Source organism: Penicillium psychrosexuale, assembly GCF_028828465.1.
Source record: "Penicillium psychrosexuale strain IBT 29551 chromosome Unknown utg000003l, whole genome shotgun sequence".
NCBI lineage: Eukaryota > Fungi > Ascomycota > Eurotiomycetes > Eurotiales > Aspergillaceae > Penicillium > Penicillium psychrosexuale.
The window spans coordinates 3,358,734-3,378,760 of NW_026643188.1; the positions used below are offsets into that span (position 1 = coordinate 3,358,734).

The 20,027-nt window shown below is 49.8% G+C and overlaps 6 protein-coding genes across 6 annotated transcripts; 4 read left to right on the forward strand and 2 right to left on the reverse strand.

The window, feature by feature from the left end:
- Nucleotides 1-170: 170 nt before the first annotated feature.
- N7518_005165 (armadillo repeat protein) lies at nt 171-3,267 on the reverse strand (the record flags this gene model as incomplete). The annotated part of the gene is made up of 3 exons (XM_057186092.1): nt 171-1,160; nt 1,217-2,910; nt 2,967-3,267. 3 exons carry the CDS (start codon nt 3,265-3,267, stop codon nt 171-173), a joined length of 2,985 nt encoding a protein of 994 aa, XP_057042862.1.
- A 1,349-nt stretch (nt 3,268-4,616) lies between these two features.
- phoB (regulatory cyclin phoB) lies at nt 4,617-5,714 on the forward strand (the record flags this gene model as incomplete). Its single annotated transcript, XM_057186093.1, has 1 exon — nt 4,617-5,714. One exon carries the CDS (start codon nt 4,617-4,619, stop codon nt 5,712-5,714), a length of 1,098 nt encoding a protein of 365 aa, XP_057042863.1.
- An 837-nt stretch (nt 5,715-6,551) lies between these two features.
- On the forward strand, nt 6,552-8,328 carry N7518_005167 (putative tRNA-specific adenosine-34 deaminase subunit Tad3; the record flags this gene model as incomplete). The annotated part of the gene is made up of 3 exons (XM_057186094.1): nt 6,552-6,648; nt 6,704-6,755; nt 6,813-8,328. The coding sequence occupies 3 exons, from the start codon at nt 6,552-6,554 to the stop codon at nt 8,326-8,328; spliced, it is 1,665 nt and encodes a 554-aa protein (XP_057042864.1).
- A 1,031-nt stretch (nt 8,329-9,359) lies between these two features.
- N7518_005168 (mRNA-binding ubiquitin-specific protease UBP3) lies at nt 9,360-11,938 on the reverse strand (the record flags this gene model as incomplete). Its single annotated transcript, XM_057186095.1, has 2 exons — nt 9,360-11,369; nt 11,423-11,938. 2 exons carry the CDS (start codon nt 11,936-11,938, stop codon nt 9,360-9,362), a joined length of 2,526 nt encoding a protein of 841 aa, XP_057042865.1.
- Nucleotides 11,939-13,092: 1,154 nt separating this feature from the next.
- Nucleotides 13,093-15,260, forward strand: N7518_005169 (RING-type E3 ubiquitin transferase MAG2; the record flags this gene model as incomplete). Its single annotated transcript, XM_057186096.1, has 2 exons — nt 13,093-13,347; nt 13,407-15,260. The coding sequence occupies 2 exons, from the start codon at nt 13,093-13,095 to the stop codon at nt 15,258-15,260; spliced, it is 2,109 nt and encodes a 702-aa protein (XP_057042866.1).
- An 841-nt stretch (nt 15,261-16,101) lies between these two features.
- On the forward strand, nt 16,102-19,770 carry N7518_005170 (C-24(28) sterol reductase; the record flags this gene model as incomplete). Its single annotated transcript, XM_057186097.1, has 8 exons — nt 16,102-16,139; nt 16,277-17,320; nt 17,372-17,703; nt 17,760-18,035; nt 18,721-18,804; nt 18,869-19,020; nt 19,139-19,390; nt 19,444-19,770. 8 exons carry the CDS (start codon nt 16,102-16,104, stop codon nt 19,768-19,770), a joined length of 2,505 nt encoding a protein of 834 aa, XP_057042867.1.
- Nucleotides 19,771-20,027: the final 257 nt, after the last annotated feature.

Here is a 20,027-nt window from a genome sequence, read left to right on the forward strand (position 1 = left end):
AATGCTTACAGTTCCCATGTACATATTCGCCAAGTTGTATAAATCCTATATTTAGCTATGAGACGAGATGAGCTCGTCACGGTAAGCAAAAAAAAATTATGTCCAGATTTTCCTACAGTAGTCCCGATCCATCCAGCAACGGGTAACTCTAACCATAACAAAGATATCAGCTATGCAGGAGACAGTTTGTTCAGCAAATGCAGCGCAGTCTTTGTACGTTCCCTCGTGTCTAGCTCCGTGTCATCCTCGAGGCTAGCCAGCCGTTCTGCAAAGCCAAGAGAACGAAGTCTCACTGCCCGCTCCCGACAACCTTCATGATCGCTCTGATCTTCTTCGTAGATGAGGTTGATCACTACCCAGACACAGTTCGATCGAATGTCTTTGTTATAATGGTTGAAATAATTGCCTAGAAATCGCAGCAAGTTACGGTGGAACGCAACGATGCGCCGGTGGCGTGGGTGCCCGGCCGCCAAGTGGATGATGAGAGCGGCGGCTGCGTTGATGATCTCATTGGGAATGTGGAGGGACTGACTGCTGGAGTCTCGGCGGTGAGGCAGTTGGATGGTACGCGGTCGCAGTGTATCTGCGATGGCATCAAGCAAATCATTCTGACCGAGTTCTTTGAAGAGATATTCAATCATCTCAGGTGCATCTCGACCACAGATCATGTTGCGCAGTAAGTCGAATGCCTGCTCCTGGACGGCAATATCGTCCTGTCGAGACTGTGTGGTTTGAGCCAGAGTTCCGTGCAGAACGAGTTTGCGCCTACGTCTTGCATCAGGAAGGAACATGTCCAAACTCATTTTGGAAGGAGGCATGGTATCCGTCATCTTGAGATCCTCGTCCCACTCCACTGCATCATCCATGGGGTTCAGAATATCGACCTGTTCGCCAGCCGAGTTGGATCGACCCATGGCAAACCCAGGACTTTGATCTGTCTCCTCTTCTATCTCCCGTCGAGCCACTGCGCGGACGGGATCCTGGGAGATGATCTCCATAATCCATTCCGGGCCCAAAGTCTCGATGATCTTCATTCTGATCTCGTTTGCGGTGTCATAAACCATGTGCTTGAGAGCCCAGAGCGATTCGATCTGTAATTTGGTGTTGGATGAATGAGCGTGTTCGCAAAGGATGGGAATTATGTTGTGGGAAATAATCGCCTGAGAAAATTATGTTAGCTGCAAAGTTTGTGAACAAAATATAGACATCGACCAACCTCTTTCATGGGACTGAAGTCCAAGGCCAAGTTACAGATCGCAGCTGTTGCTGCAATTTGTACCTCGAGGTCAGAATGACGAAGAAGGGCAAACAGTGGCTTAGCCACGCCGGCATCAATAAGACTAGTTCTAAGCACGCTCACGGATCTGGTCAGCATCCGAGCTGTACCACAAGCAGCAAGAATGGTCGGAATCGGGTTTCCGTCCTCTGCAGTATTTCTGGGCATTGGAGCATCAGCTGGTGCATCACTAGGCCTTGGCTTGAGGGCGTCAATGATGTAAGGGACTACGCCATGTTCGCAAATCGCCTTGCGGTACTCATCCTTGAATGGGACTAGTGCTGCCAAAGCTTTGAGAATGTTCTCTCGGTAACGCATTACATGGCAAAGGGTCGGAGAGTAACCGGAAGGTCCGAGCCGGCACTCTTGTGGAAGAGACTCAATGTCCCGGGTTGGGCTACTCTCTGCGTGCCACATCGGCCGGGATGTCTCCGTGATTGGGTTGTAAGTCTCCTTGAGAAGTTGGGAAAGTCGCTTAAGCGCATTGCCTTCTACTGCGTGTTTCTGCAACTCCTGGTCGTCCATGACCAAGTTGGCTAATACCGCAGGCGCCTCTTCCTTTAAGCGCAAGGTCGACGAGAGCAGCCCATCATGAATAGCGCCTTCTTCATCTGGCAGTCGGACGTTCTTGTCAAGCATACGAATCAAGATGGGAATCAACAAATAACTGAACATTGGAATGCGATGTTTCTTCGCCAATCCTAACCGGAAGAGGGCCGTAACAAGACGGGCGGACATCAACCGTGTCATGCCATTCTCTGATCGGAGAATGCAGAGCAGCCATGGCACAATCGAATTCTCCTCGTCTTCTGGGACTGGTGTCTCAGCAAGTGAAAAAGGCATGGGGTAGGAATGGCTGTGTCGGCGCTGTGAGCCCCCGTGTCCCAGAGGTGGGAAATTGGCAGAACTAGATGATTTTGTGTGTGTTAGAGGAACCGACGGCAAAAGCTGTTCTATGGGGTTGGAGCCAAGATGACGGGGTACTGCGGAGCCCGATAAATATGTGGATCCCCAGGGAGCTTTCTTGATATCTGATGGAGCGAACCCAGCGACTTGTTTTGGAAACACCGTCACAATTCCAGGCGATGACAGAAAGTGCTCTGCCCTCCATTTCGACTGTTCAATGATGACAGCAACTGCGCGCAGGATCGGTGCTAGCTGGGCGGATTCGGGGGCCGGAAGTGGCAGATCCTCCAATGCACCAGGATCTTGAAGGCGATCCTCCGCGCCAGGCAGAACATATCCCTGGGCCACAACAAAGGAGGCAATCTTGAGCGCCAAAGCATCCAACACCCCGGATTCTGCTAGTGCCGTCTTATGGGTTTCCTCTGTGCATAGCTTGCCGATTAGAGCCGCTGCTAACTCGATCGTGGCCTGAGTACGCAGGTTCTTGTACTCCTGCGAGATTATACGTCTAAGAGAGGTAATATTTGCAGAAGCAAAAACAAGATCCGCAAGCTGTGTGTCCCGAGGCCATTGTTCCTGGCTTTGCAACGGTATCCGGTCTGCAATTGTGTTCAGAAGCCGTAGAATGGGAAGACAGAATGAATCTGGGCAATCCGGCGAGGAAAATATTGAAAGCAAGGTCTGGAGGATATTGCTCGCGAATAGTGGGGTGAGAAACGTCGGACCACCTGCTCAGTAAAGTCAGTGTCTGTCTTGGCAATAAGGATCTCTAGTCATCACGTACCTTGTGCCAAACTCCCGACAATTAAAGTTGCTTGAAGGCATGCTTCGTAATCTTCGGGGGCTTTTGGTGTGGACCGGCCTTGGTGCAATATCGATTCATTAAAATCGGCCGTTCCCGGCCATCTCGAGGTCAGTACCTGTGCCAAAGCTGGTATGATTCCCTCGAAAATGTAGGCTTCCTTGCGCTGGTCATGGCCAATCAATTCGTTCTTCAGAGTGCGCAAAGCTGTAATCTGAGAGGAGGCCGATTCGGCACTCTGTAACTGCAGCAGAATCGGCGGTGCGGCAGCTCGCGTCATCATCTAGCGATCACCCCCTCCCAACGGGAGGTTCTCGGCGTTTCACTTTGTTGGATCAAGGAATTAGTAGAGAAATTAAAATGATATTGAGGAAAAGATCTCCGTTGATGTGAAGCTTGTGTAGACCTGGATGTACAACATAGATATGATGGCAGACCGGAACTGTAGAGCCGGGCCTAGAGATACTCCGCACTTTGGTTCTGCCTAAACACACCGTTCCAGAAAAGTGGTCCCGGATTAATGAAGGAGCGACAACCTTACTGGTCTGAGGCTATAAATGTTTGTATAACGACACTTTACTACGGAAATTGAACACGCCGACTGCTTCTGTAATAAGATCTGCCGTAAAAAAAAAGCCATTGCCGAGTATGATGGGGATAGCTAGAGTCTAAGCACATATTGGCATGATTTCCATGATTGTTTGCCTTTCCATGGAATCTAAGGGTATGTATTAGGAGTGTCTGAATCTTAATCCATATTTGCCTGGGTATTGAGATCTATATGCGTTTGGTAGCCTATATTGTAAGGCCTTGACCGTTGGTATCAGTCCCCATCTACATACAGCACTGCAGCCAATCCGATATACTGCTGGTTTGAATCTGGGGAATCAGATATTGGCACGATGTAAATACAACCATTAGCTGCATATACCTATATAGGATCTATATCTATATATCTTGATATTTATGTAGAACTGCAAGATATAACAATGTATTCTACTAATTGTCTTGGCACTCTAACCCAATCCAGCTAGAGTACGGCAGTTTCACCCCGCTTCCCGGGGCTCGGTAGTAGATTCAGTTGATTCCCGTCTGCTCCGCCTGATCCGTCACATCCCTGTACAATTGATAGACCGGTATACAACATCTAGGGCTATTAATTAGATTAAAAAGACTCCTATCCTTCGTTCACCAAGATCAGCTCTCTACCCACCTCCATATATATACATGGACATCTAGATAGAATACAAAAAAATAGAAAAATACACATACTGTAACGGTACAGTCACCGGAAGCATCCAGCCACTGACAGCACGAATCTCATTACCTCACGAACTTTGAAAAGAACAAGATTTTCAACCGGCTTTTGCCCCCTTCCTGTTCTCTTGTCCAAGGCCATTCGGAGTATTCTCCCTAGATCATTCCCCCTCTTTCCTTTGGCGACATTTGGTTTCATACCATCGCAATCCCTTCCGCTTTCCCTAGCCTTTTAAGCCTCTGAGGATGAGGGCCGGCCGTGCACCCACGCCATCCACAGCGCGCCCTGACAGTGCGCCCACGTGGTCTCACCTCGCACTGTGAATGCTCGGATTCCCTTCATTCCTTAATAACCTAGTCACACCCTGAAAAACTATGTTGGCGTCTTCGCCCTCGCCTTCGACGGCTGCGTTACGCTCCCCGCTTCCTTCAGCTTCGGGGTCGCATTCTCATTCCCACTATGAGCCGACTGGCGCTCCACAATTCAATAGTCCTAGATCCTCGCGTCTGGCCATCGACGAACTTCGCTCAGCCTTGAATCGGCATACTGTCGATCCTTCCTCTCCTGAAGTTTCAGGAGATCTTCAACGCAGGCGCGCATCGACATCCGACACTCTGAAGACCCTGGTCAATCATTCGGCCTTGGCTTCGACACCCCAATCTTCTTCTTCCGCCGTGACTGCAACCACCCCGGCGACTGCCCCATCTACAAATCCACTCCTAGATTCTTCCTCCCCCGCTCCCTCGATGCCCGCCCCAACCCCGGGCTCCAACAAGCGCAACAGCCAACGCGACCATCACTCATCGGATGCGACGCCGGCGGAATACGATGGCGAAGATTTGGAAAGATCGCAGTCCAAGCGTCTGCGACCTTCCAAACCAGAGGTCAAGATGTTGCCCACGCAATATGAACTGGCCGACCCCCGTGACATGGTCGTGCTGATCTCTAGCATGCTGATGGAGCTGATCCGTTTCAACGACAAGATCCCACTACACCAGGGTCGTCTGACTCGCTTTCACTCCCGCTCTCCGCCCCGAATCTCCGTGCAAGATTACCTCCAGCGATTGACAACCCACGCTACTCTCTCACCTCCCATCCTCCTCAGCATGGTCTACTACATCGATCGACTCTGCGCGCTGTACCCCGCCTTCACCGTGTCGAGTCTCACCATCCATCGGTTCCTGATCACCAGCGCCACGGTCGCCAGCAAGGGACTCAGCGACAGTTTTTGGACCAACAAAACGTATGCTCGAGTTGGTGGAATCGGTATGACGGAATTAGCCATGCTCGAACTAGATTTCTTGTTCCGAGTCGAATGGCGCATTGTTCCACAACCGGAAGTGCTGGTGGACTATTACCAGAGTCTCGTCGATCGATGCGAAGGGTTTGAAATTGAAGGCGTCTGCCAGAATGGCAGTGCTAAAGCTGGGGTAATGGGAATTGCCCCAGCAGCCGGTCCTGTTCCAACATAAAGCTGGATCGCGCCCAAATACGCCGATGCAAAATCTGCACAAATTACATTCTGCCCTGGACCACTCGGGCTGGTCTCGAGTCAGCCATGGATCAGTGGGGTTCTTCCGCCTGTCACCCGCCGAGCCACTGGCGGTGTGAATTAATACATACCACTTGCATTAGGGGGGGTGATGGTGTCTGATCTCGATGCACCATTGCTTTTGATTTAATATGGAGGAGCACCGGCATCAGACACGGCGCTTTAGAACAGGGATCTATCTCAGCATATACCAAAAGGTCAATGGGTTGTACCTTGTTCCTACTTTTCAGCGATTTCTTTTTTTACGGGGCATTCGGCGTTTGATGTCTCACGGGATGATGAGGTGATATCTATGGCCTATTGTCTTAAACGGGTATTTTTTTAGAACCATACAAATCTCAAATATCGACTCATAATCTGAGCATTTTAAATTGTAGGGTTGGACACGAGGTACATATGGGGCAACTACCATTATGGAGATTCCTATATCCTTCTATGTCTAGCTTCTCGTAAATGTATTTGTCATTTAGAGAGTAAACCATATAAAAGACCCAAAGCGAACTAGCGTGGGATCATGTTTGCACTGTTTGCTTACTAACTTTGTATAGCTTTCTTCTTTTTTCCAAGTCCTCATGTGAATACTTCCTCTTTGGCTGAATTATTCAAGTCGATGTCGGCGATTGAGGCTTAATGCAATCCCAAGGCACTTTCAGTTACAATCGCTTTTACCCTACGACATTGGTTGTACATTGTCAACCTATCCTGCAACATTCTATCTCACCCCGCGCCTGGCTGGGTGCCGTTCGAGATAGCTAGAATGAACGTTGAAAAGACAATCAGAGGCCTCAAGCCCCTTGACGGGCAAGTGGTCCCTATTCGAACAGTCCAAGAGACAAGGCCCCAAGAAGAATTCGGTATGACCTACAATATCGCCCTCCTCTTGCGACATCATGATTAACCAACAAGTAGGCGATGCCTTTGTCGCAGAAGTCAATGTGAAGTCTGCATCCAAAGTGATCAAGTAAGCTATAGACTCCCAAGTTTTGCCGGTTTAAACTCCATATTAATCCTCAATTAGGGCTATCGACGCGGCTTTCCCCCAAGACCCTTCCCTTCCGCTATCCCACCTCCGTCGCTTCGCGAAAAAAGAATTACTCCCGCCGCCGCTGAAGGCAGCTATTGAAAGCCAGAGGGTTCCTCTAACGGCCCCGACACAAACTATCTTCGTCCTCATATCACCACCATTGCCTAATCTCACCACACTCAAGGCTCTGCTCGCTCCATTTGCGCCGCACACGGCGCCGGCCGCTACAAACGATCCTCCGACTACGAATGAAACGCCAGACGAAGCTTCACAATCCGATATACCAACCCCTACTATTCAACTTTACCCTATCAAAATTCCTCTTTGCCCCCCCTTCAACACAACTCAAGCCGAAACATGGACCAAGACCCTCTGGCCAGTCATATTCAACCCAGCCGCACCGCGCTCAACTGTCGCGCCGCCTCTTCAAACCCTAAAACGTGTACAAGAATCTATTGAACCACGGGCAGGGTACTACCTATCCCTAGCGCGCAAAGTAGCAGAGGAAGCAGAACAATCCGGGCTAGGCCGCGGCGTAGGCGCAGTGATAGTCGACCCTGCCATCGACGAAGAAATAACCGCGGCAGGCTATGAGGCCGGACATGACACCACGTCACAATGGGATGAAGCAGTCCTCGCGGTTGCCGGTGATGCACGGTACTCCCGCTCCGAAGCGCGTGCACCATCACAGGCCCAGCTGCACGCCGGGGTAGCGCCAAACCCAGCGAGCAAGATATATGATGCGGATGTCGAGGGCGGGCCTGAACTGCACGCGCTGATGCGTGCTGTCGATCTGATTGCTCGCTGGCGGCGAGAACACGATCGGTTTGACGACGTGTCTTCATCAACGACTACTACACATCCATCGAAGCCAGAAATAGAAGCGCCAGAGCTGAGCGCCTTCGAATCATACTTTTTATATTGTCACCGTCCTACATCCACCGACATCTCAAACTCACCTCGGTCTCCGTCCTCCACATTAAAGAGGAAGCACGAAGTCCCTAACCCTGAATCCGACTTGAGTATCCACCCCTCTACAGACCCTTCCCAATCCCACGTCTATCAACCACCTCTCCCTGCTCCTCCCCCATCTACCGTGGTACTTGCGGATTCTGCTGCTCCGACTACAACGCCAGCAGCCCCGCGCATCCGCACTCGCTCGCAGGGTGGCTACCTCTGCACAGACTTGGACGTCTACCTTTCTCATGAGCCGTGTCTGTGCTGCTCTATGGGCTTGCTTCTGTCCCGGTTCAGATCTGTCATCTTCCCCAGACGTGGGAGGTTAGCGAGTGGTGGCCTGTCTTCTGAGCCGGTTGTTGGTCCTGTGGCCGATGAGCTTGATCAAGCCGCAGAGGCTGATACCTCTACGGTTGATAAGGAGGGCGAAAGAGGTTACTACGGGCTGCATTGGAGGAAGGAGTTGAACTGGAGGGCTCTTGGGTTTGAGTTTGTGGAGGATGGGGATGTGGAAATCATGGGCGAGGCTGCAATGCCTGTCTTCCATGCTTGATTGCAAATCATCCGGTATAACCTACATGCTACATAAATCAAACTACGTGTTACAACTTTGAATACACTTGAGATAAACTTCCTTTGAAATTTTTTTTTTCGGTAAAAACAGGCTTTTTGACATACCACCCCTGGTATTCTGCGTTCTCGCGCAATTCAGGCTGCCGACCTGTAACCTCCACTCTCTTCCAAACCTCCAACCCATTGTGGTCTGCACTATTAACCTCCCTCCTCTTCCCTACTAACACGAGCAAGAAACGCCCCGACACCCAAGGCTGAACATCACCAGCCCTCTTCAACACCCTTCTATGCAGACAAAGTAATCAAGATCAAGACAAGGAAATTCGGGACTTCGTCACAGGATCTCCTGTATCCACGCCAGATGTCAAATGACATGGCAAAGTACATAAAGAATTTGATAGGAACAGCTCATGGAAACCCATTCATCTCGGCCTGGTCATGTGCGAGAAGGCCAAGATGGATTTGAATAAGGTATCCATAAGAAAACGGAGAGGGTATAAACCGAGGTCAATATCCCTAAGATACAGCCCAAAGGTAGACTGGAAAAAAATTGGCTCAAAGACAATGAGTTATGGAGTAGCAAATGATTCGGATTCGCCACACTGAAAGAAAAGGTCGAAAAGAAAAGGTAAAAACGTAGCCTGGGTAAATGCTTTTGTGAAGCAAAAGTGAGATATGATGAAGAAGCCTTTGGGTAGAGATGTGGATGTCAAGGGACCGCCGTGCCCTATATTGTGTTCCTCTCTCCAGATGGCTCTATTGTGAACGGTGTTTCATGTGCAGAGACGAGCTGTAAACACAAAAATAGAACGAGCTCGCCGATAGATGGATGTTATGTATGACCTGTCAATACAGGCGGCAGATAATCCTCTAGAGTGAGGATCAATATGCATGACTTTGTGGAAGACACAAAACTCGATGTGTCATAGGATGTAGTGGGTATGATGCTTTTTCAACGCGTCGTTCAAGAAGTGACGCCCAGCCTAATGGCGAAGCTTTTGGCGACAAACCTCAATCCATCCGCTGGTAGAACAATAGATAGGCCACTTTGTCGTCCCGAGGGCCATAGCGGCCCAGGGGAGTTCGGACCCCAGAGGGAGCGGCAGGAGGTGGAGTGACTCCGTTCACGGATTTTTTGCTTGCATGTCCGTTGGCACCATTGCCATTGACCTGGCTCCAGCCCTTGTCGCTATCAGTTAAATCCATGTCATCCTGATCGATGTGGTCGAAAATATTGCCGTTAGGGATCTTGCCATGCCTGTGCTGCTCAAGGGCGGCAGCAAGAACCTTAGGGTCTTCCTCACCACCAGCTTCCGCCACTTCTTCGCTGCGAACGCGACGGATGGCAGTGTCGTCCATGCGGATCCATTCCAAGCCTTCCTGGCGCCGAACATCGACTGTGTAGTGACCACCGCTGGCGTTCTTCCCGTGATGGTAAATCACACCCATAAGGCGATACTTTGGGGGACCTCCCTGGGATGCCATGGCGTTGCGCCGATGAGCTGGGAAAACCTCTCGCGGAAGCTCCAGGTCTAGGGGATACCCAACCTTCTTCCAAATCTTCTGGGTGGCACCTGTAACACTGTCGTACTGGAAGCGCTTGAGATGAAGAATGAGGACAGGAGGCAAAGTCTCAATGAAAATTTGTTTGGTCGCGGTTATGTTGGGTCCGCGCGACGAATTGAAATCACCCTGGATGCTTTCCGGCTTCGTCATTCCCTTGAGAGCGTCGAGAATGTTGTGAACGTCATGAGACCCAATATCGAGTTGCAAAGGTTGATAGGGTTCTAATGTGACAGAAGTCTTGTTGCCAGGCACCTTGAATTCTGACCGAAGCTTTCCTCCGAAGATTCTGGTGACCGGCGACTCAGCGGCAAGTGAGCCAGACAGTTGGGTGACCGCTGCTTTTTGCTTGTGGCCAACTTCTAACCAGCCGTCGATAGGAGAATCACCGCCTTCTTTCGCTGCAATGTGCGTTTCGGCACGAGCGCACTCCTCGTGCATCTCCTCGAGAAGGAAGCCTAGGAACTCTTGGGCATCCTGCTGATGTCCGCGCCGCATGTCCCTGAATCGTGGCAGCTGTCGAACCATCTCATAAACAAATTCAGGCACGAAAGAGTCGCCATATTGCTCAAGCTCATTGGGCTTCAATCTGAGACGAAGTTGGTCTTCGGAAGTGGCCGCGTCAATAACACGGAATTCTTTCATGAACATAATCATCGCATCGATCAAAGGAAGATCGCTGTGGAAAGTGTGCGCAGCACGTCGGCCAAGATGATCAAGGAACTGATAGAACGGGGTACAGAAAACAAGAATTTGCAACACAGAATTCATGTAGCACATGTTTCCAGTGTTGACCAGTCCTCGAGGTTCAAGGAACGCAATCTTGTCGCTGTATTGAGTGACATCTTCTCCCAATTTGCTCAGGACGTCTGCGAGTGATTTGTTTTTCTGGATAGGCAATCTGTGTGGCTCAGCCAAAGCGGCCGCAGCCGCGGCGCTTGCTGCTTTCGCCGACTCCTTCGAACGGACTAAATCAGCCCAAGACTTGGGTGCAGCTAGCACAGGCGAGCTTGTCTTGTTTTCTGTAGAAGAAGCTTTATCTGATTCTACTACTGGGGCAGGAGTAACAGGTGCAGTCGATTTAGGGGTTCCAGATGCGACGCTGCCATCTTTGGCTTGGCGACGGGGGGTAGATGGTACATTGGGCACCACTGGAATAACCGGAGCAGGCTTTGGAATTTTCGACTGTGCTTGCGACCTTGCAACTGACGAAGGAGTAGTGGGCTGTGTGGAGTCTGCATCCGACTGTTGGAATGTCGTAGTTGTTGGGGTTTGAGGTTCCGAAAATTCTCGCGTGGAAGAACAAGATGGCTGGGTCTCTTCGTTTTCATCGCCTTCGATGACTATGTGCGTGTCTTTAGTGGGAAGCTCAACTGATGATTGCATAATACGGCCCTTGCGACGTCTCCGCGGGATTCTGGCCGGGAAGGGCTGCTCCGGAACAGAGAGCCAAGGAATCTAGACTACCTGTTAGAAAAGTATTATAATTCGAGATGAGAGTAAACACTTACTGGTGGGGCAAAAGTGGGCTTCGGCGGCAAGTTTGACTGTGGCTCCCATCGTGGTGGCGGAGAAGCGATAGGATACCCCTGGGCCGAGTGGGGTAGAACAGCAGGGTATTCCTGCATTTCGGGCTGAATGGGCTGAATCGATGGATGCAGGACAGATGGAGACATTATCGGTTGCAGTGGAGTCGGAGTTCTTTGATGCATGGGCATCGAATGAGGAATATGCGTAGGCGCCATGACAGGCTGCGAGTGAGGATATGAGGATACAATCATCGGTCCATAGGGCGCCTGGTATGGACGTGGAGGGCCCTGGATATGTCCATATGGTGGATACCAGTAAGGGTATTGCTGCGATGGGTATGGTTGATGAGGCATATGGCCATTCATGTGAGGAGGGTATCCCATGTACTGTGGTGATCTCATATGGGGAGGCACGGTGTTGTAAGAAAAGTCTTGCTGGCGCCTTGAAGGAGGCATGGCCAGCTGCCCATGCGGCATGGCAGGGAGGTGGTGGTTCATCTTGAGCTAGCTAGAGAAAAAAGTTGTCTTGACGTTCGGTCACGCGTTGCCTCAGATGAGTGCCATGCGCGATAGCAGTCAAGAGGAAGAAAAAATCTGGAGCTGCTGTCGCATTTAGGCAGCCATCGTGGCCTCGGTAAGAGGTGTTGGATATGTTGGATAGTTGGAGTGAAGGATGAACTGCGTCGAAAGAGCTGTTGGTGTTGCTGGGATTGGTGGAAGGAGACTGGCAAACCAGATCGGAGTCAGGAAACAAGAGAAAGAGATCGCTGTACAAGTAACTCCCTAGGCGGAGAGAGTCAACAAGTGGGTATGAGAAGCGAGTGAGCAGAAGGAGAGAAAAAAGGAAATAAGAGACAAGGGTTAGGAGGCCTCGATTCACCGTCAAACGAAATGAAGCTGAAGGAGACCGAGACCGAATTGGGTGTCGGGACTACGGCAGCCTCTAACCCCCAGTGCGCCATATCAGATTCTGCCAGCAGTATGCTTCGTAATATAAGTATTTTATACGTTTCAAATATCAATATCACAAAGGCCTCTATATAAGTTAGGAATTGAAGTCTAATTCTTAATGTTTGAATTTTCCTCTACTCTCTATATTTTATCCGTGTATCTAGGTGCTAGGCTTATCATGAATGTCTAAAGTAGAAATTTTGTGAAAATCAAGAACTAACTGCTCCGTACATGTAACTACGTGTAATTTGAAAGAACTAACTACCCCATACGGAGTTCGTAATCAGTAAGTAATGAGATCTGGCGGTGAACTAGGCGGTCAGAATTTAATATAGCAAAATCGCCGGGACTTGTTGGTTCACGTGACATTACGATTTGTAACCGGAGAGGGGCGAAATCGTACCTTCACGACATCAACTGGCACCCTGAGGGCCGTCCCTCGATCCTCACTACTATTCTTACATGGCCTCTAGGGCCCTTCATTCTCCTTCACCTTTTCTGGTCCAATCTGAGGCATCTGGTTGATCACTCGATCTACTACCCGCTAGCTGATTGACATCTTATCAGTTATTGGCTTTATTCAGAGTCTCCCATATAACCCCTCATCTTCTATTCAGCCAACTGGCTCGCTTGGTCTTTCTGCCTTGTTTAGTTTATTGTGCTCTCACTGTTGCAGGATAAATACCGCATACCGCAGAGATATGTCATCCAATGCAGGACAGAACCTGCCCTCTTCTAAAGCGGTAAACATTCCGAATACAGCCTCGTCTACTCCATTTCACTCAACAGCTCCAGCGGACAACAGCTCTCAAAAGCGCGTAGGAGGCCCTGGAAGTTCTCGACCAGGGATGTCATCGAAAGCTTCAGCTACCCCAAGGAATAATCAAGCTCGGAAGAGTCAACATAACCGTCAAAGAAAACCTCGGCTATTGGATGATGACGAGTATAACGAATCGGTGGGTTCACAGGTCTATCTCCTCAAGAGCTGCCTGCTGACCCCGGAGCCCCTATCTAGGCCGCCATGAAATCCACCACCAGCCGGAAGGGACAGACGTCCATCACTCACTTGATGAACTTTTCACTTCCACCTCGCCCACAATACCAATCACCTCCTCGCAACATCCGACGGTATACATCATGGGGAGCGGGCGCAATAGACAAATCGCGTTATGTTCATGCGAATTACCGCTTTATTGTGATGCCAAATCAAAATTTCCATGCTCAGGCAGCCAATGCCGATGTCCATCTCGATTGGACCTCAGTCCTCCAAGTGCTGGTATCTGCTCAAACACAGGCTGCCAGTTGTCCAATCTGTCTTTCTACTCCAGTTGCACCGCGTATGGCACGGTGTGGTCACATCTTCTGCCTCCCATGCCTTATCCGTTACATGCACTCATCCGACGACGATAACACGGTCCCTGAAAAACGGCACCGTTGGAAGAAATGTCCTATCTGTTGGGACTCTGTGTATATCTCCGAGACTCGACCTGTCAGGTGGTTCCGTGGCCAAGAAGGCGATCTTCCCGTCGAAGGCGGTGACGTTGTATTGAGACTCGTAAAGCGTGAGTCGGGCAGCACCCTCGCTCTGCCTCGTGATGGGTCCGAGACACTTGGTCCAGGTGATGATGTTCCATGGTATCACGTGGCGGAAGTTGCCGACTATGCTCGAATCATGAAAGGCGGCGAAGACTATATGACCGCTCAATATGATGCTGAGATCGAAGATCTCCGCAGACAGGAAGTCGAAGACGAGCTTCTCTTTGGTGATGAGAATACTTGGACACGAAAAGCAATTGGTTCTATCATGGATGCCAAAGAGAAACTGAAAGGCATTGGCAATCCGCCTGAGGTTCGGCCAGCCAAGGAACGCACTGTTGCACCTACGCCAGCTAGTCGCTCTTCTGCACACTCTATTGTGGCGCCAGCAACATCAGATGAATCGGACCATCTGTCTCAAACCCTAGACGACGTCCATCTTGATCCTGAATCCAGTGCCAAAGCTAAAGAGAAAGGCCGCAGCAAGCAAACGTCAGTGTCTTCCGGGCCAGATCAACCATATCATTTTTATCAGGCATTGCCTCAGTTCTATCTGTCGTCCTTGGATATTCGTATCCTCAAGGCTGCATTCGGGGAATATTCTATGTTCCCTGCAACCATCCTACCGCGAGTGGAGCACATATCAACAGGCCACATTGTGGATGATGAGCTTCGCAAGCGAGTGAAGTACCTCGGGCATCTTCCACAGGGGTGTGAAGTCAGCTTCCTGGAGTGCGATTGGAGAGACGTGGTTGTTCCCGAGGTTTTGGGGCGTTTCCGCGCAGAGACTGATAGACGTCGAAAGCGTAACCGGGAAAAAGAAGCCCGGGAAGAAAAGGATCGTATTCGCGCGGAGAAAGAGGAGGACGACAAACGGTGGGCTGCCGCTCGGCGCAAGCGGCCAAGCATTGGAAGTGCCAGCCTCAATGAAGCCCCATTCTCTGCTCATGACTTCCAACCACTTCCTCGCAACGTGGATCCTACATTATTTGATGCTACGGCCTCCTCGGCCTCTCCTCCGCGCTCATCGTCTGGATTCGGGGCATTGGCTTCTCCTTCCACCAGTCCCCCAGGTATCCGCACTGTTTGGGGCACAACGGCAGTGGGTTCACTGTCGCCAAGCCTTGAGGCTCAACGAGCTGTACACAGTGACGGGTGGCGGCAGGGCTGGGAGGACGAGCTCTTCGCCCAGCAGGAATCTGATCTGCTCGCCCAGACGGCATCTGGAGACCAAAGTCTAAATCCCGGACCATCGTCCAGTGGGGGTAAGAAAAAGAAGAAAAACAAAACTAAGATCACTTTGATGGCCACTAGTAGCCAGAGAGGGGCATAAATCTTGATGAAGCCTTGCGTTTTGCACTTTTCTCAATTGCTATTGAGCTCGTACTGCATTATCATAGTTATGTATATGATCCATTTCCCCGAATCTTCGGGTTGTCTTAATATGTGGTTCTCGGCTGTGTCCGTATGCTATGCTACTAAAATAAACACACAATTATATTTACATTTCAGTAATTTACCTGAGAATTATACAAGGAACGTTATATCTGTGATGTCTTCTCCGAAGCAGAGGGAAAATAATTGTTGGAAGGTTGAAGAAGTTAGAAGAAATAAAACGAATTATTCAGGCAATATTAAAATAACTAGTCAACTCCGTACAACATAGCTCAAATACAATAAGGGGTAAATTGCATAGATCTAGGGCTTCAAAATAGGCAGTTGACAACGAGCTCCCCCACTCAACCACCAATTCTCCCTAAATGCCTTTTGTGGGGGGAAATACTGCAGTACCCTACATAGCACTAGCGACTGGAAAAAAGGGTATTCTGCCCCTTTTAGTATCTATGGAGGGAAATCTACAACCTGACTGCTATCTGATTTTGAACGTATATACTCCGTAGATGTACCATATATACTACTAATACCGTTCACGCTCTACTACTACGCCTATCACAGGACCCCCTTATAGACTTATATACCAGATCAATACTTGGTTATCTTGCAGATTTTAAAATTGTTTCTTATGTAATCATTCAGAACCGGGGCCCGCAAAGTAAACAGTCAGGGCATTCCAGTTTTTTTCACCCTCGCTCCTTTTTACCCTCAGCCATTCCCTCCTTGCCCTCAATTGCAGTCAATTGCAGTCGGAACCTTGGTCTTCCGATTAAGCGACCATGACTTTAACCCGCTCGCAAACGGGGAAGACCCCTAAGTGAGTAGTTCCCACCGGAATCTAGTTGCGACGTATCCACACCCTGAATCAGGGTATATCTTGCCAATACCCGGAACAACTGGCCTGTCCATAGTAGGCTTTTTGTCAAGCTAATTTGGAACCCTTTCTTCCTCCAGAAAAATGGATCGTCCCGGCTTCGTTGAGACCCCCGGCGGCCGTCGTGCCACCCGCAACAGTTCTGTCTTGGGAAGTAGCGAGAATGAGGCCTCCCTCTCCCCTTCCCCCTCTCTCGAGAGATCCAAATCCGCCTCCCGCCGTCGTGCTGCAGTCAAAATCAAGACCGAGGAGGATGATACGCCGGTGAAGGTCACGACCAATGGCAAGACTACCGACACCAAACCCGAGTCCCCATCTCGCGTGATAGACGGTTGGGAGGAAGGCCTCGATCCCAAGGTCGATTATAGCGGACACTTCGAATTCGGTGGCTCCTTGGGTGTGCTGTCCATGATGATCGGATTCCCCATGCTCATGTACTACATGTGGATTGGTGCCACCTTCTACAACGGCAAATTCCCTCGCCCCGCGGAGAACGAGAGTTATGGCGACTTTTTCGCACACTTGGTCGATCTAATCTACACCGGTGCTTTCCCATCGGTAAAGGCATGGACTATCTACTGGGTTTTCTTCATCTTCGAGGGTGCGTGTTACGTGCTGCTTCCCGGTGTAAGTGTCTCCGGTCGACCCCTGCCACACATGGGTGGCAAGCAGCTGCCATATTACTGCTCTGGTGTGTGGTCTTTCTACACCAGCATTGCATTGGCACTCATTGCGCACGTGACTGGGGTTTTCAAGCTGTATACCATCATTGATGAGTTCGGTCCCTTGCTCACCGTTGCCATCCTCTCTGGATATATTGTCTCATTCATTGCCTACTTCTCGGCTTTGGCGCGTGGCGCAGAGCACCGTATGACTGGCTACCCGATCTATGACTTCTTCATGGGTGCGGAGCTTAACCCCCGCATGTTCAAGATCCTCGACTTCAAGATGTTCTTCGAGGTCCGCCTCCCGTGGTACATCCTTCTCGGCCTGTCTATGGGTGCCGCGGCCCGCCAATGGGAGATGTATGGTTATGTGTCTGGCGAGGTTATGTTCCTTGTCATGGCCCACTACCTTTACGCCAATGCCTGCTCCAAGGGTGAGGAGTGCATTGTTTCCACCTGGTAAGAGTATCTCCTGCCCCAGAATCAAGATTATTTCGTAACATTTCACAGGGATATGTACTACGAGAAGTGGGGCTTCATGCTGATCTTCTGGAACTTGGCCGGTGTGCCTCTGAGCTACTGCCACTGCACCATTTACCTCGCCAATCACGACCCTGCTGAATACCGCTGGAACCGCTACTTCCTTGCCTTCCTCTTTGTCGCGTATCTGTTTGTCTACTGGGTGTGGGATACCACCAACAGCCAGAAGAACCGTTTCCGCCAGCAGGAGCGTGGTACTATAGTCACCCGCAACACCTTCCCTCAGCTTCCTTGGCAGACAGTGGAGAACCCCAAGACTCTTACTGCGGCTGATGGCTCCAAGATTCTTATAGATGGGTGGTGTAAGTTCAAGACAAATAACAAAAATCTACAAGCTCCAATACTAACAACCGTATAGATGGAAAGGCCCGCAAGATCCACTACACGTGCGATCTTTACTTCGCCCTGAACTGGGGCTTGATTACCGGATTCTCAAGCCCATTCCCTTGGTTCTACCCTGTTTTCTTCGCTTGCATGATCAGCCACCGTGCTCTTCGTGATATCGAGCGGTGTCGTACCAAGTACGGCGAGACTTGGCTTGAATACGAACGTCAGGTGCCTTACCTGTTCATTCCTGTGAGTAACTTGACCTTGAGGACTCTCTCAGCACCTATGTCTAACCTTGTGTACTCTAGTATCTCTTCTAATCGCAGCCCGCTGCTTTCCCTTGGAGTCATTGAGGCCTCGGTAGTTGGGACCCCAGGGGATTCTTCTTTTACTTCTTTAGGTCCGATTAGACCATCATTCTGCCAAACAACCTTGGTGTAACATGTATAAACAAAACGTCAAATAGATTATTAATATGTACCGATCATGAAGCAAGATGTTCCGGCCATCCTATGATGGCCTCTTGAGTTATTTTGAACCCACCCTATGACTTTTTTATGACTTTTTGTACGACAAGTCATCGGATTCCGAAGTTGATCCAGATGTGAAGACGGTAGATTCTATTCAATTTAATGTACGGAGTACAATTGGTGCATTCAAGCAAAACCAAAGACCAAAGACGTCTACTTCGTTGAGATGTTGGCCAGTATCAGCACATGACTGCCCCGCGTGTTATCGATAATGATTTCACCGTCAATCGTCTGTATTTCTACGGTCGTTTCAATTGGTTTCTCAATTCTATTCCAATATATTTCTATCTTTGAAAGAAACTAAAGCAACATGCTGATCCAAGAATCCTATCATGACGTCCCCACCAAAGCGGATGGACAGGGGACAATGCGTATGTACACTATGGTCGCTCTCGTACAGCACATTTCTCCCCGCTATAAAGCCATTGCTCCTTCATAATGTCAATTCTAACAATTTCCAAGGCATCTATGTCTTCCATCCAACAATCCCAAGCTACCCCAAAGCCCGCTTCCCCGGAGTCGTAGTCTTCAGCGAGATCTATCAAGGTTCGTATGCTCTTCTATTATTGTGACCATGTCGGAACACCTCAACTAAAGAACCGACCCACAGTAACGGGCCCTGTGGCACGCTTTGCACGCCAAATCGCAGGCCAGGGCTACATTTGTGTTGCTCCTTCGAGCTATCATGAATTCACTGGTCCGGAACCTCTGAAGTATGACGCGGAGGACACGGACAAGGGGAATGCATGGAAGGTTGGCAAGGTAAGCGAAATAAGACAGCTTCCATGGATAAATTCATTACTTGTGTTTTCTATTCTTGTTCTTTATTGGGCTATACTTGTGATTAATCTCAAGCGCTGAGTCGCTGACTGTCTATCAGAAACTTGCCGCTTATGACGAAGACGCTAGTCTTTGTGTGGATTATCTGCTCTCGCTGCCTACTTGCACTGGAAAAGTTGGTGCCACGGGCATGTGTCTGGGTGGCCATTTGGCCTATCGTTGCGCGCTAGATAGCCGGGTCAAGGCGAGCGTGTGTTACTTTGCCACGGATATCCACAGCAAAACCCTTGCCCGAGGCAAGAATGATGATAGTTTGGAGAGAGCTGGGGATATCAAGGGTGAGATGCTAATGGTATGTATATATTTCAGTTGTGTTTCGTTTGTGTCGATCGCTAAAATCTCTAGATCTTCGGCAAAAACGATAACCACGTCCCGCCCGAGGGACGCGACCTCATTCGCAAGACCCTCCATGATAAGGGCGTCTTGTTCGGTTTCTATGAAGTCGCTTGGGCACAACGTGAGTTGAACACATCGCTCACCCTCGAACATAAATATGCTGACAAGAATACTTATCCAGATGCCTTTATCCGTGATGAGCTCAGCAAGGGTCGGTATGATCCAGCTATTACCAAGGTCTGCTTTGAGATGCTGCTTGAGCTGTTCGGGCGCACCTTGAAGCTGGATCTGGGCGATCATGATGGGCAAAAATTGGTGATCGAGGATGTATGTTAAAGGAGCATTCGAGTACCTGTCAGACTTTTCAAACGAAGGGGCTGATTCGCTCAAATCGGACGTTATCAATTAATTTCCAACGGGACTAGATCGAGGTCTTATAGTAAGTACATATGAATACTCCGTAGAGGTACAGAGTAACGATACGGCACTGCAGGCACCAAACAGGATGCATATATATCCTGAAAGTTGGATCGTATGTTGTATGTGTGTACGTCCACTAAATTGTGGGTTGAGTCCACCTGGTCGACCTGGCG